Genomic DNA, 17,323 nt, shown 5'->3' with positions numbered 1-17,323 from the left:
TTTTTCAAAGTGTTGCTTAAGGGTGTTAACTTATTTGAAAGAGGTCAAGGGATTCCACCAAGAATGTTTGATGTTTCCAAGATTATTTTTCAAAGCATTGCTTTATGACATTAGCCTGTATGGAAGAGGTCAAATTGAATCCCCCTCAGATCGATTATACCTTAATTGGAAAGGGGTGAATGCCACACGTATCCTAAATAAAAGGTGAAGTTTAGTTTGTCTTTAGACCATTTCTAATTTTTTAAGATCGAGACAATGACCTTGTATAAGGAGTTGAAGCCCAACTGGGGGCTGCATAAAGTTTATGATCTTCTTGTATTTCTAAGAAGCTTTATGAAAAATTATTGCAAGTGATACCATATTTATACGCAAGAAGATCGATATTTTTGAGATGCCACAACTATGTTTGAGATTACAACCAAGGTGAGAAGTGATAGAGCAATGTCTAATTGTTATTGTAATGAAGTTATCTTCAATATTGAAGAACTTCTTTAGGACATGATAATAAGCCATGGTAAAGGGATTATCTTACTTCAATCGTGCTCAGAACATTGATGTGAATGACCTTATGAGGTTGAAGTAAATTTTCCTCATAGCTAGTAATCATTTCTAACATATGATGAGTGATGGCTAATAGCTGACAAGAGATAATACATGTTTTATTCCCTTTGAGGTTGACCTTAGTATTGAAGGACTGCTTTTGAACTTGATAATAGATCAAGATAAGGAGACTACCTTGATTTAATCGCACCCAGGATAGTTATATTAATGACTTTTTGAGGATGCAACAAAGGTGCATCCTGGAGCATTTGTAGAGGTAGAGAGATAAAGGGTTTAATGTTTTCGCTTTGAATAAAGATCCAACACACATATAAATAAAGAGAGAGAGGTGCAAGAGTTATACGAGACAACAAATTTTTTATTTAGAAAACCATGAAAAGAGAATAAATCATGGGTTCTAGCCCAGTTTAAATGATTCTATTAGTGTTTATTATTGATTATAAAATAGGTCACTTCTTGGAGGAAGGTCTTGGCTTGATTTAGCAAATATACAACAGATAAAGCATGTTATATGGTGGGAATTGGAAGAATCTAGTGATATTAGAGTTATTCTTAAGAGAGTGTTGGCTTTTTATTTGGTCGGTTGGACCATAATCGGGCGATAATGATCAGAGAGACCAGAGTTAGGTGACGTTGATCGGAGGTACTAAAGTCAAGGGGTAACGATGGTAAGAGAAACCATACTCCAAGGGTAGCAGTGATCGAACTAACTGTAGTCGGCTAGTGGAGGTGGTCAGAGGGACCATAATTGGTGGGTGATAGAGGTCTGAGGGGTCGTAGTCAACAGGCGACAAAGGTCGAAGGGATCATAGTCGGTAAGCAACATAGGTCGGAGGGATAATAGTTGATAGGGGATAGTTGTTCGAGGGACCATAGTTGACAGGCAATGGAGGTCAACGACCAGGCTGAGGTTTAACTACGGTAGGTGACCAGACAGAGGTTCGGTGGTGGTCAGAGGTCGGGCAGAGGTCAGGTGGTGGTTGAAAGACAAGTGGTTGTTCAGCGATATTCGGTGATCGACTAATGGTTGATAAGTGGTTTGATTATGAATGAGAGAAAGTTTGATAAATATTTACGGCTGATTAAAAGTTCCACGGTGGTTGACGGTCAGGCGGTGGTTCGATGATTGATGGGTTGAAGTCAAATAGTGATTTGTTGATGAGAGGTGATTTGCTGATGGTTGGATGGAAGTTTGATGGTGGTTGGTGGCCTCGTAGAAGTCTGGCAGGGTTCGGTGGCTTAGTGGAAGTCCGACGACAGTCAATGGTCGTGCAATGGTCCAGTGATAGTCGATAAAAGTTCATCGGTAGTGGTGCTTGAGTGGAGTTCTAGATCCTTGAAACCTCATAGCACTCTCTAATATCAAACCAAAGGTGTTTTCCTATAAAGGTCCATGTCCCCTTTAATGTGATAAGTTGGGATTGATTTAGAGATTTTTTAGTATAGCATGCCCTGCAAATATGGAGAAAATCAAAGGCAAAATTGGAGTGGTTAATTAAATGACTCATAGCAATTCCATCAAGCATAGAGTGCTTATTGAGTATTTAAGTGCTATAATGATGTTGAAATTAACATTCTTAGGCTCATTGGATTTGGCTCATCGAACTACTTGATTAGACTATAAGTAAGCTATATTTGGATATCATTTGCTCATCCAATTTGTGTTTTAAACCTTTTAAATGGTCCTTGGCCCCCCGATTTGGACTATTTGGGCTCAGAATGAATTGATTCTTGTGTCGTTGGGTTCATCTCTTCGAGACATTCAATTTTCTATAAGTTTGTTGAAATTGGAGTTTGGATGGTCCCAACTTTAATTTTGGAAGTTGTCAACTAAGATATGTCTTGAGAATTGTGCTGGATAAAGGCGATTTTTTTGTCATATATGTTTCCATCTATTTTTGAATGTTGCAGTTTGCGTAGTCCGAAAATAATTGTCTGAGCATTCTTAAAAGTTGTAATGCAAAATCATAATTTTTAGAAAATTATGAGGCACGATCTCTCCTGCACCTTTATCAACATTTTACTCTAATTTTGTAGCGCGACCGCTCAAACACAAGAACCCAATGACACCAGAATGAGTCCAATCCAAGCCCAAATAGGTCCAAATAGCCGGACTAAGGTACATTTATAAGGTTTAAGCTCAAATTGGTCCAAATATAGCATGCTTATAGTCAAATCGAGCGACTCAACGAGATGAATCCAAAGGGCCTAAGAATGCTAATTTTTTAAATCATTATGACACTTGGATGCTTAATTTTTTTTTCTTATTACATAGATGGATGTAACACTTATATGCTTAATGATAATTCTATGATCGAGGGAATTGATATGAGCCATGTAATTGACCACTCTGATTTCTCCTGGATCTTCTTCAAGGATCTAAAACTCTACCCAAGCACTACCACTGATGAACATTCATCAACCGTCGTTGGACCACCCCCCATCAACCAATTTTTGTTGTAGTTCCACTAGGCTATCGACCATCGCTGGACTTTCACCTGGACATCATCATTGTCAGAGATCCTCTCAACAATCATCAAATAACCACTTGGCTGCCAACAACAGCCAACTTCCACCTAGCAGTCAACCACAATCGGACATTTGCCCAGCCATCGACTGATACCAGACTTTCAATCAGCCGCCAATCTCTGTCGGACTTCCATCTGACCGTTGTCGGACCACCACTCGACTATCTTTGAGCAACCACCCCGATCACCGATCATTGTCAAACCACTACCTCTCTGTCTAACACCACAAGACCTTTGTTCGGCTACCGACCACCACCAGATCTCCCTTAAGCTGCCTATCATCATCAGACTTCATCCCACCTGCCAACCTCCATCACCAGTCGACTATGTTCCCTCTGACCTCCATTGCCCGAAGACTACGATCCCTCGAACCATTGTTGCTCACTAACTACGGTCCCTCTAACCTCCTTCACCTGTCGACTACAGTCCCTAAGACCGCTCCATCACTCCACCAACTACGGTCCCACCGTCCTCAATCTCACCAACATAGTCCCCTGACCACTAGCCCACCGACTAAAGATCCTCTGACCACCCATCGCCCATCAATAACAATCCCTCGGTTCTCCAACACCCACCGACTACGGTCCCTTCGACCACCGTCGCTCACCGACTATGGTCCCTCTGACCGCCGTTGCACATTGACTATGGTCCCTCTGACCACTCTCTTCAAACTCTGGTCTCTCTGACCATCGTCACCCGACTACGGTCCAACTGACTGAATGAACAAGCCAATGCACTTTATCTCTCTACCTTCACAAATGTTCTATGAAGCAATATATATATATTATATATATATATATATATATATATTATATATATATATATATTATATATATATATATATATATATATATATATATATATATATATATATATAATATAATATAAAGATGTCATACCTTGTATGTGATCGGTCAAAGCACCAAGCTGAACCTCAATACTTGCATGCTATAGTTTATATTTCTTATATGATGTACAAAATTAAACATTATATTGAAAACTTCTCTTATATAAAATGATTTTTCTTTATTATGGTAGACATGCTTGATTCTTGTGCTTAAAAGAAGGGATTCTATAATTTTCTTTTACAATGAGCCTCTAATCTTCTCCATTGTGTTTGCTTCTCTAACCGAAAATTTATCTCACTTCTTTAGAAATTTTAACTTTATTGACGAGATGGCCTTGTCTAATCTTTCTTTATATTATGAACTAGTTTTGGGATTGGTTTATCTTATAATTACTCATACAATACACTATATTAGTTAGTTCATTGATGTACTTCGCTTTATCTAGTATGTTAGGGTTTTTTCACATCCTTCATTATATACAAAGTACCCTTCATTAATTACTTCCTTCATTAGTTGAATACATCCCCTTCTTTACTTATTGCTTACTTTGATACATGCTGGGTTGGTGACCTTACTTACCAAAAATCCATCACAATATTTTGTTTCTTCCTAAGCAACTAAAAATAAATGATGGTTGCTTGTAAGTGTAAAATCTCAAAAATCGAGCCCACCAATTACATTTGTATGCCTGTAAATAGTAGCATATCTTTGATTTCTTTTCTTCTTAGATGTGTTTGTTAACTATCAATAATGATCATTTTTTATATATCACGGGATGCAACATAGGTTGATTTATGGGAGAATTTAAAGAAGGAAACAAGGCATTTGATTGATTATGACAAGCAAAATGATACTGTTGAGCTACTTGAGATTATGGATGCATTATGCCTGCTTGGGATTTCATATAATTTTGAGAGTGATATCAAGAATGTGCTAAGCTTCTTAGCTTCATCATTAGGAAGCTTGAGCAATATAATAAAAAATAATCTTCATTGTTCTAGTTTACCCTTTAGGTTCTAAGGGAATACAACATTAAGGTTTCAAATCTAAGGCAAGCATACCTTTTATATTTTTTTAATACATTCAAATCTTTATATCAAACTTTATTTTAATACTACTTTAAAATTTAAACTTCATTTTCTTCAATTAAAAATATATTACTTTAAACTTTTAAGTTTATTTTCATGATATTTTAACATAACACTAATTCTAAAGTGAAAGTTGAATTTTATTTCCTTTCATTATTGAAATTATAAAGCTTTAGGAATTGTGTAAATAATATTTATTTCATCTTGCAGTGAATATTTTTTGGTTAGAAGTTTCAATATTAAAATTATGAATGATGTAAAGGGAATGCTAAGTTTGTATGTGGCATCATATCTTGTTGTTGAAGGAGAGGATGATCTAGTTAATGCAGTGGAATTTACAACTAAACATTTAAGTAATTCTCTTAAGGAACCATTGCTTATTAATCCTCTACTAGTTGAACAAATAAGTCATGCCTTGGAGCTTCCTTTATAGTGGAGAATGTCAAGGTTGCACACTAGGTGGTTTATTGATGCTTATGAGAGAGAACATGAATCGCTATTTTCTTGAGTTTGCTAAATTAGATTTCAACATTGTACAAACTATCTACAAGAAGAAACTCAAGGAGATATCTAGGTATGTAATTTAAGAAATTAATCATACTTTTGTGGTATGAGGGATGTAGCCACGCTTTTGGAGATGTAGGAAGGAGATTACCAAACTAGGTTGCCTCATTACAACAATTGATGATATTTATGATGTGTATGGTTCTTTAGAAGAACTTGTGTTCTTTATGAATGTTGTTGATGAGTAAGAAAGCTATACAATTTTTTTCAAATATTTTGATTTAGTAAAACATATATTGAGAGGCAATAAAAGTTATTTTTCTTTTGAATATTTTTCAAGAAATCCTTCATAACATATCACACAATTTGCTCTTCAAAATTTTGTTTCATGTTTTATAATTTTTCTATCTTAGATGGAAAATCGCTGAATCCCAACAAGTTTGAACTTGTATGAAGACAACTTTGTTGGCACTTTTCAATACAATGAATGATATCGCATGCACCATTTCAATAGAAAAGGGAATAGACATTCTTTCCCACCTAAAGCAAGTGGTGAGCCATTTTGGTATCATTGCATCATTATTTTTATATATTCATCAAATAATTCTAATGCAATATTTTCTCTATTTATTGTTATAGTGGGGAGATCTATGCAAATCATATTAAGTGGAGGCAATATGGTATTATACAGGATGCATTCCCACAATAAACGAGTACATGCAAAATGCATGGCTTTCCATTTCTGCTCCATTGATCCTTACTTCAGCTTATTGCTTAAGTGAAGACTTGACTATAGAAGCTCTAAATAGTTTGGAGTTATATATTGATGTTACTCTTTATTTGTTTATGGTCTCACGACTTTATGATGACTTAGGAACATCAACAGTACATATAATTATGTTATTATACTATATATATATATATATATATTCATAACATGCATCAATAACAAACTTATGACTGAAGGGATGGTTTATATTAGTTTTTGGGTTTTTGATACAGGATGAGCTTCAAAGAGGCGATGTACCAAAATCGATCCAATGCTATATGAATGAGACAAAAGTTTCAGAATCAGTTGCAAGGGATCATATAAGACATTTAATTAAAAAATATTGGAAGTTGTTGAATGCTGAATATATTTCTAATTTCAACTTAGAGGATTCTTTCAAAAGATATGCCCTAAACCTTCCTAGAATGTCACAATGCATGTATCAGCATGGAGATGGGTATGGAAAACCCATATGTGAGACTAGGGATAAAATAATTTCTTTGCTAATTAAGCCCATCACACTAGGAATTAGGGATTCATCTACTTAGTATTTGATATTATTTTGTCAAAGATGTTAATCTTCATGAACCATTTGTCCCTAAAATCTTGTCATAGCTTCTTGTTGTTTATGTAAGAAAATAGACAAACAAGTATTGTTTAAAATATATTTGCTTTTATTATAATGTGAAATTTTGGTTAGCATGCTGACTAGTTAGTTAAAGCCAATCAAAGTTGTTTTTTTTTTCTTTTCTTCAAAGTTGAAGTTAAAGTTCAATTAATAGGTATATCTATTTTTTTATTATTTTGAAGGGAATATTATTAATATAATGATCTCAAGACATCTATGTCATAGAAGATAGTGAAAATTAATGTTAACATATTAATAGTTTGAGAAATATTTTTATACAATATAAATAATTAAAAAAATAGTTATAGATAAATACTAATATTTACATTTAATCTATTAGTTAAACTACTTATCTAAAATTGGCCTATTATAGATGCAATGGGATAGAAGTTTATATTTTGAATTTAAATTTATATGTTATGGCATAGTCTAAAATTGTTCTTACACTATTGTGATACTTTGGATAGGAGATCCTCAATGATTTTTCTTCCTTAGCTTCAAGCAAGTTCTTCAATCGTTAACTACCTCTCCCTCTTCTTTCTCTAATCAGAGTTGCAGTTCCTTTACATCATCTACTTCTCTCTCTTTCTCTCTTTCTCTCCTCCTCTAACTTTGGCTAGAGAATTACCCCTTTCTTCCATAAAATACCCACCATCGCCCTCCACCACAGAAAGGCTTCTAATAAAATTCAAGTATTGTCATCCTCCATAAACTCCTACTTTTCGGTACTCTTGATCACAAATCTTCTCCTCAAGGGGATACAATCTAAAATGAAATGCTCATCCTAACTTATTACCTGAAGATTTCCCAACACTTAAAAGATCATTTGCCAAGTATCACTCTCTCACCAAACTCCTATTATCCCTGGCCTAGGGCAAACCCCCAATTAGAGAGGAATCCCCATTAAATAGAACCTCTCTTTGAAGGAGTTAACTATTAGCTTTATTCAATGGTTAGATATAGCAATTATCTTTAACTTAGATGAGATCTCCGTTGACCTAACATTGGTCAGGTTCTTCTTTGGTAAGAGACCTTATTACTATGCTCTACTTAAAAATGATAGAATAGCTTGGAATCTTAAAGGTACTTCCAACATCTTACTTTGAATGATGGTTTCTTCCACTTAAAGTTAACTTGCGAAAAGGATTATGACATAGTTTAGATGGGGAACCTTGGTTTTCCTTTAGAAAGCCTTTCATTTCCCATATTTTATATCAACGCATAATAAAATCTCTTCTCCTTTTATTTTAATTAAAATCATGAATTTACTTCTATTTTGTTATAATCTTTTGGGAATTTCTAAAATTTTCAGTTGGGCTTGTGTGCTTTTAGGGGTTAATACCCTAACTGTTAATAAAAATAAACTAACATTTGCTAGAATGTGTGTTTAATTATCCAATGGTGTGCATCTAGGGGTTAATCCAACCCAATAACTTCCTCAAGCTACCCATAAAAACCCCAAACAACAAAAGGTGATGCCCTCATTGCCACTCCTAACTCAAAATCTCCTTAATTTTCTTCCTATCCCTAACCTCATAGAACATTGGGGTTCCATAAGTTAACCTAGGCGGTGCATTATAAGAACCTTATTTCTACCTATAAAATGGACATTTTATGCATCTTATAGAACAAAATTAATCCTTCTATCCTAATTGACACTTTATTCATTAACACCCAACAACTTTCTCCACTGAAAATAGTTACAATAACTTCCACTTAGTGGCCTTGGGTTGCATCAAAGGGTGTGCATTTAGTTTTTTTTTTTTGGATAAGTTAGTTAATGAATTTGTTAACTAATAACCAATTTAAATAAGTATTGAAAATATGATATTTCTACCGCTTATCAATTTATAGTTCATGAACTTTAATGATTTAGAATTTGAAAGTATTAGTTTAATTGAGTTTTTGGTTTGGTTAATTTTGCTAAAGAAAAAAAATAAACCAATAACCAAATTTTAAAGAAAGTCCAAATTACAACCAAAATCCAAATTGATTCATGAAACCTTCAAGATCTACACTTGCACACCTTCATGGCATGTATTACAACATAAATAAACAACTTATAATCATACAACAATACCACAATATATTTTAATGTTACAGCACATAAAAACATTACTTTAATCATTACTCTTTTTCATAAATACTGTAATAGGCCAATTATGCACTGCATAACCTATGTTATTGGTCTCCTGATCTCCCCACCCATCAGGAGAACTTCTAAATCAATCACCCACTATCATTCAACATTCAACATTACTATTTACCATTGCCTAATGCATTCCATTGAGAAACGTCCTCTAGCCACTGAAATTTAGTGCCTATTTTCTTGATTATCTAGTCTCCCCTCTTATTAAGAGAATGATCAGATCGATCTCCCATTACCTCCTAATTTTTAAGATTTGTTATTAACCATTTTTCTACACTAGCAAAAAAATTAATGGCTGATATTCATTAAACACTAATATATTATGCTTGCCATTCTTCTTACGAGGAGAACAATATACGAAAACACAATTAACCATGATCTCCATACTTCTAACATTCCCCGTCAATTATTATCAGATGTTAGTCATCAATGTGCACCTTTACGTCAAAAAATGGAATGTCCAATTTCACTCTGAATTCTCCCTGATGTCGATCAAATCTGTTCAGTCGCCGGCGACGAGGATTGGTGAACTTGCCTTTTGAATCAGTAAGCTGATCTGGACTAAACTAACTGCCCTCATCCTCAGAATAAGTTACCTCGACAATCACTGATGCTCGTCCCCTATCTCGTTCAACATAATTGTGACGCCTAGGTGGTAGTGCTACTATTGGGATGCCTGGACGAGTAATTTTCTGAAGGTTGATTCCATCATTATGGATTTGCAGAATATGACGAATGTGTCTTTAGACAAACGAAAAAGATTAGCAAACATATCAGCTACATGCTGTGGTGTGGAAACTGGTCGGCAGGAAGCACTCAAAGGAAGTTACTGAAGACCTGCACAACGAAAATGAGAAGACAAGGCAATGGAATAGGAAAAACTTGGGTATTCTAATATCTTCCTTCTTATAACCTATTTGTATAAAGCTAAAACTATTAAAAGGATATTTGACTAATGAAAGCTAATAAAATAGTGACTAGGTAATACTACTTTTGCATAACTGAAAAAGAAATAAGAATGTGTAAAGTGGACTGCAGATAACAGAATGTGGCTGCAACACCTTCACCTCCTTTAGGCCTAAGCTGCACCACATCAGGTGCCCTCCGCTGCTGAAATTTCAGGTTCCACCTGAATATTCATGTTGGACATGTCATCGGGCGGGTGATTCAGGAAAATGCCTACAACATTAAATGTCTTGGAAGTTTATAAATGGTCCGGAAGATCTACGACATATGCATTGTCTTTGATACATTTGAGTATTGGAAAGGGACCAAACTTACGATGACTTAAATTGGAAAATGCCCTAGGAGAAAATCTGTCCTTACGAAGTCTTATCATTACAAGGTCTCCAAGTTTGAAGGAGACGTATCTCCTATGGAGATCAGCTGCTTGCTTATAATTGGAGTTAGAAGTAATGAGCTTCGTTCGAACTTCATCAAGTATGGCTTGATAATTGTCAGTCAGTGCGGCTGCGGAGGTATTAGCACATTTTGGCATAATAGCGATATTAAATAAATGGTTAGGGGATTTAGTATAAATAATTGTGAAAGGTGACTTCCCTATAGATCGATTGGACATCGAGTTATAGGCGAACTCTGCTTGACCGAGATATTGTTCCCACTGCTTTGGATGTCCCTAAACTAAACATCGCAGCATGTTTCCAAGTGTTTGGTTGACCAGTTCGGTTTGGCCGTCAGACTGGGGTGGTACACGGAGCTCGGGTTGATTTTTGTATGAAGTCTCTTCCAAAGTTCCCGCCAGAAATGGCTAACAAATTTGACATCTCGGTCGGATGTTATGCTCCATGAGAGGCTATGTAAACGAACAATCTCGCTGAAAAATAAGCGCGCAATGTTAACGGCATCAAAGGTCTTTTTACAGAAGATGAAATGCTCCATTTTTTAGAAACGGTCAACCACGACCATAATAGAGTTAGCACCCCTTTGGGTTCTAGGCAGCCCCAAGATAAAATCGATGGTAATGTCCTCCCACATGGAGTCCGAAAAAGGCAATGGCTTGTATAACCCAGTGTTCTATTTTGTACCTTAGAACTCTTGGAAAATAGTGCACCTCTCAACAAACCTTGAGACATCTCGATGGAGTTTAGGCTAGAAAAAATGTTATTTCAATTGGGAGATAGTCTTTTCTCTCCCCAGGTGTGCGGCAAGTCCACCTGCATGAGCATCTTTTATGAGTTACTGCGATAAGAAGAGTCGGGTATGCACAAAGCATTTGCCTTGAAAATATATCCATGTCACAGTGAATAATTGTATATAGGTTGAAGCAAGTGGCATTGACTCCATATAACTGCAAAATTAGGGTCTTCAAAAAAAAGTGCCTTCATGCATTCAAGACCAGCGAGCTCTATTTGCAATTGAGTGACGAGTGTCATTCACCGACTTAAAGAGTTTTCAACCCGATTTTGATTGCCAGATTTGTGTTTGAGAATAAATGTAAATTTCTGAAGGAACAATACCCATAGGGCATGCATACGGCTTATGTATGTGTTCCAGTAGCCCAATCTGATGCACATGAATGTCAACCCTTGTAACCCCTACACTAGCCCACCTGGCTGCTCCAGCTACAACCCACGGCCACGTGTACATGACTCTTCCACAAATGCCTATCGTATCTCTGAATTCCTTTACCCAGCTAGCCCGTGCAATCCTCTACATGCCTCTAGCATGACCAACCCAACTTCCTCAGCTACGAAGCTCGCATCCAATCTGCATAGACTCCTTTGCGCCAATCAGATTGAGCCCGCACACAATCTCCTTTAACAACCTATTATAGATTCAACAAATGATAGAACGGACTCATTGCTTAGCTCATCGTAGCCTTTCTCTACAATCTCCCAAACGTCATGCGCTCCAAGAATTGCCTTCATCTTTATACTCCAATTATCCTATTTTGCCACCACTATTTATACTAGTAGTATATCATTAGGAGTATGCCAATACATTTAGATCTAATAATTACAAATATCTCTTTAGTGTATTATCATATCTTCTATCATAAATGATATTAAATGCATATTCTAATCTTTTCTAATAATTACTATTTTTAGAATCTTCTTCAATAGATTTTTCTAGATTATGTGCTTTAATGAGAAGGCAATCAAATTAAGTTTAATTTCCAACACTTCACGGGCCGATCATATGCAATAGCAAATGTAAGGCCGTATGGGCATTTCATTTCTTCCCCAGCTTATAAAAATTCTCACTCTCTCATTCGTAAGTATTCTCACCTTCGCACAAGATAATGGAAGAGATACGACTTTATCTTCTATGGTCAGCGTTCTTCACAGCTCTCACCATAATTTTCCTAAGACGTCGATCATCGAAGGATTTACCACTTCCTCCCGGGCCATGGCCGCTCCTGGTGTTGGGCAACCTACTAGAGCTAGGCCAAAATCCCCACTGCTCCTTAGCCCGTCTTGCTCGAATTCATGGACCAGTCATGTCTCTCAAAATCGGCAGCATTCACACAATCGTCATCTCCTCGCCAAGCTCGGCAAAAGAAGTCCTTAAAACAAAAGAGCACTCCATCTCCGGCCGACAAGTCCCCGATGTCTTGCAATCCCTTGGCTACCATGAGGTCTCGATAGCATGGTCGTCTCAAAACCAATCATGGAGGTATCTCCGCAGTCTCGCCAAGACCCATCTTTTAAACTCACAGTCTCTCGATGCAACCCAACCGCTTCGTCGACGAAAGATTCATGAACTTGTCGCATATATAAGGGGGAAGAATGGCGAGGCCGTGCACATTGGGCTGGCGGCATTCTCCACTGTGCTCAATCTAATATCAACCACCTTCTTATCTATTGATATGATAGATTTAAAATCTGAATCCGCACAAGAGTTAAAGGATTTGATCTGGGGGTTAATGGAAGAGGCCGGAAAACCAAACCTCTCCGACTTCTTCCCTTTCTTGGCTCCAATGGATCTTCAAGGCAGAAGGCGCCGTTCTGCGGTTTACTATAATAAGTTATATGGTTTTCTGGATAAAATGGTAGAAAATCGATTGACAACCTCGGCCGAAGAAGGTAGAAGAACTAATCACGATATTTTGGATGTGCTTGTTCAACTAAATCAAGAAGATAACTCCAAGCTTAGCAGGCGAATGATAAATGGCTTGCTTTTGGTAATTAATCACATTATTTGATTATTTTGCTTGCGTTAGGGCATCTCCAATAGAACTTCATATATTTGTTTGCAGTTCTTCTGTTGCTCCAACCGTTTTGGCATTTTTGTCGTTATTTGATTTTGGGTGAACAGTTCGATGTCAATATTGATGTCGCACTGTTCACTAGCTATTTCTTTTTTTAACTCGAAAATTAATTATTAGTTTTAAATATTCAAGTTTACAAATTTTTTATTATTAATTAAAAAATAAAAAATTAGAAATATCTTATTTTTTAGAAATTTAAATATTTTTTTACATAATTAAATACTTAGATTTATATGTTCTAATGTAATTTTTATTTTATTAACTAAATATTTGTTTGTTTAGGGCATATTAATATTTCAAATTATTTTATGAAACAAAAAATATTTTTTTAATAATTATAATATATTTAATTCAAAAATTGTATAAATAAAAGTTATGATTACAAATATATAAAATGAAGTATGAGAAAGAATATATTATGATTTTTTTTTGTATTGGAAAATGAAGTTGGTTGGAGATAAATTATTGCGTTTTGATGTATTAATATATTTTGGAGTAAAAAATGAATTTTTTGGTTTGAGATTAATTTCCTAATTTTTACTATTTGCTAAAAGTAGAAATTTTTTTTTTTAATTAGGATTCTTTTATCGCTGGAAGCGAAACGACTTCGACAACATTGGAATGGGCGATGGCAGAATTGCTTCGCAGGCCAGAACTGATGAAGAAAGCTCGAGAAGAGATCAAATCGGTCATCGGACTCGAGAGAGAAATAGAAGAGTCGGACATCTCAAAGCTACCGTTTTTCCAAGCAGTTCTGAAGGAGACCCTCCGTCTTCATCCGCCAGCTCCGCTTCTGCTACCTCACAAGGTAGATGTGAGGACGGAGATAAATGGCTACCTGGTGCCGAAGAACAGTCAGGTGCTGGTGAACGTATGGGCCATAAGTCGGGACGAAAGAGTTTGGGAGAACCCGAATTACTTTGTGCCAGAGAGGTTTATGGGAGAAAGAGAGATTGATTTTCGTGGGCAACACTTTGAGTTCATACCATTTGGTTCTGGCCGAAGAATCTGTCCTGGAATATCATTTGGTGTTCGGATGGTTCAGCTCATGCTGGCCTCGCTCATTCAATCCTTTGAATGGAGTTTGGCTGATGGAATTCTGCCTGAGAATTTGGATCTCAAGGAGAAATTTGGCATCACGCTTAACTTGGCTTCTCCACTCAAAGCCTTGGCTACTCCTGCAAGATAAATTTGAATACTAGACCAATGTTACAGTTCAATTAATCTTGGCTTTCCTTTTCAGAGCTTCTAAAATATAGTTTCTCTCATCGATTGTATCAGTACTATACTTGTATCACTATACTTGTATCCTGGCTAAGGTGCTGTGTGGTTGGAATACAAAGGGGTGTAAAGTATTTCAAATGTAAATGTTTTGAAATTTTATATGTTTGATTGGAATACAAAGTGGAGTAAATTAAAGTAATTTTTGTCTTGGCTAAGGGACTGTTTTGTTGGAATACAAAGGGGTTAGAGTATTTCAAATGCATAGGTTTTGAAATTATATTTGGTTGGAATATATAGTGGAACAAAATAAAGTAAATTAAATAAATTGTAAATCATTTTAGTTCATTTTTGAAGTAAATTAAACTCGTTCAGTTTAGAGCGAAAATTGTTTACAGCACAAACTAGCTCGCTTGACTGCCTTTCACCACAACCACCGATCACTAGCCACCACCACCAGTCACCCCATCGCAAGCCACCACCACCATCACCATTGGCTGCTGACTACCATCATCGCCGGCCAACACCACCACCTGCCTCCCGCCACTTCCACCACTGCCACCTCTTCTGCTGACCGCTGCCTTTTTCGGACTTTACACTACATTCATTATTTCAAAACAATTAAAAAAATCATTCACTTGCATTTATTTTATCTTCATCTAAATAATTCCAAAATATTTTCTTTTACAGTGCATTCCTTTAATTTTATGTTTTTTTTTGTATTGCATTCATTTTTTAGCCAATCAAACAACCTATAAGTGAAGTGAGTTCGATCTCGTGAATGGCCTCTATTATGAGTTCTTATCCATGGCTCAAGCTCGCATTCCGACGCGTTCTAAACCATGCATGCCTGCGTTCGTTGATGTTCCTCCCTTGATCTGCATGCTTGTGCCTTGTGCATTGCATGCTCTTGCGTGCTTCTAGCCCATACATATACTCTTGTGCGACATGCTCGAGCTCTATCATCGAACACATTCCATCTTTCTAGTCTTCCCTGAACACTCGATCGTGCGCTCTGCCTTATGACTTTATACAAGCCACTTGTTTAATCCTGAGGTTCTTGATCCACTGCTTAGACACATCAAATCCATTTGCTAGTTTTCCTGCATTCAGACCAGGAAGCTACACCTAAACCTGTGACTTCCAATTACGCAAAACACCTTCATGTATGTGTTCCAGTAGCCCAATCTGACGCACATGAATGTCAGCCCTTGTAATCCCTACACTATCCCTCTTGGCTGCTCCAGCTATAGCCCACGACCACATGTACACGGCTCTTCCACAAATGCCTGTCGCATCTCTGAGTTCCTTTACCCAGCTAGCCCGTGCAATCTTCTGCATGCCTCCAGCATGACCAACGCAACTTCCTCGGCTGCGAAGCTCGCATCCAATCTGCATAGACTCCTTTGCGCCAATCAGATTGTGCCCGCACACAATCACCTAGCACAAGTTCTCCATGTGATGTCCAGCATCTTGTGCCTACCCCACGACCCTACTTGGGATCGCGGCGCAACAACAGCGGCTCCCGTGCCTCTTGCACTGGGAGCCCGACTCTTGTGAAGTAACTGTCCCCTATTATGCACGCGTGCTCCCTTGACAGCATAATGTCGGCTCATACAGTTCTTCCTGATCATCCACGTGACCACACGGCAAGCACCTGCTCACACACGAAAACAAACCGTCTCGCTCTCCATCATATGTTTAGCTCCTAACGCTCCCCGTCAGCTTCCCACACCCTTTTTAGGTCTAGCCTGCCTTAAGCAAAACCGCACATATCGCACCTTATCAGCCTCGCCTTTGATGTCCGATCCGTGCAACACCCCCACAAGTCTACCTCCTACACCACGCCTCACGCGCTTTTGCCCCGCGGCCTTAAGCTAGACTCACCTCACACCGTTCGAACCATGTACCATGGCCGACTAAACGCCTGAGCTGTGCCACCACCTTCCTCTTCTTGATTAGGAGAATGCCTTCTTTCTTCCTTGATATCGCCTCAATGAGGCTATGGTACCACTTGTTAGAACTAGAATGAGGAAGAAGAGGCACGAAATATGATTTCCTTTTATTACTTGGTCTTATACAAGATGGGGCACCTTTACACCACACCACAATGCCCTATTTATATGCATTTACAAGTTGTGAGGTGTCTTGTGGATCAGCCTTTTCTAAAATCGGAGTAATACATAGCATTATAGTTAGGAGTTTCTATGATCCTATTAATTAAATGGTATATTTTTGTCCACTACTATTTGCTACCGATCGATCTCTTATGCCTGTAATTAGTGAATTTTTTGTCTACTTAGATCAGATTTTCCAACAACGTCATATTAAATGGCTTGTTCCCTTTTTAAAGTAAATATAATATAAATTATATAATTAATTAAATAATTATATTTAAATTATTAATTATCATAAGTTATTATAAATTAATATTTAAATTCTCTCTCTACTCTCTCTCATCTCCTTTTTTTATTTGGTGCCATGTCCCCTCTCCTTCTCTCTCTTCGGTGTCATATCTTTCTTTCTCTCTCTCTCCTCCATTCTCTCTCCCCCTTTCTTTCTCTCTCTCCACCATTTAATTTGGCGTATTTGCTCCTAATTAAATTTTTTTTAATATATGCTCCTTCTACTAATTTTGATCATTACCCAGCTCCTTTATAAAATTTGGCCCATTTTCTTTGCTGTCATGCCCTCTTCCTTCTCTCTCCCCGCTGTCATCTCTCTCTTCCTTTCTCACACCTCTCTCTCTCTCACTTTCTCTCTCTCTTTTGCTAAGGAGAATACACCAAATTAAAT

At 37.0% G+C, this 17,323-nt stretch overlaps 1 protein-coding gene and 1 pseudogene across 1 annotated transcript in view; both read left to right on the top strand.

Annotated features, from left to right (window-relative positions):
* The first annotated feature begins 1,447 nt into the window (after window positions 1–1,447).
* Window positions 1,448–17,323, top strand: part of LOC110112771 (alpha-terpineol synthase, chloroplastic-like) — a 31,467-nt gene continuing 15,591 nt past the window's right edge. The window contains 3 exon segments of the mRNA XM_028696661.1: window positions 1,448–1,471; window positions 4,724–4,954; window positions 5,249–5,484. Of these exon segments, the coding sequence (XP_028552494.1) occupies window positions 1,448–1,471; window positions 4,724–4,954; window positions 5,249–5,484 (491 nt within the window).
* LOC110114335 lies at window positions 12,338–14,689 on the top strand (annotated as a pseudogene).

This window comes from Dendrobium catenatum, unplaced genomic scaffold (genome assembly GCF_001605985.2).
Source record: "Dendrobium catenatum unplaced genomic scaffold, ASM160598v2 fragScaff_scaffold_801, whole genome shotgun sequence".
In the NCBI taxonomy this organism is placed as follows: domain Eukaryota; kingdom Viridiplantae; phylum Streptophyta; class Magnoliopsida; order Asparagales; family Orchidaceae; genus Dendrobium; species Dendrobium catenatum.
Note: the sequence above shows the minus strand (reverse complement) of the source record. Positions and strands in the feature narration are given on the sequence as shown.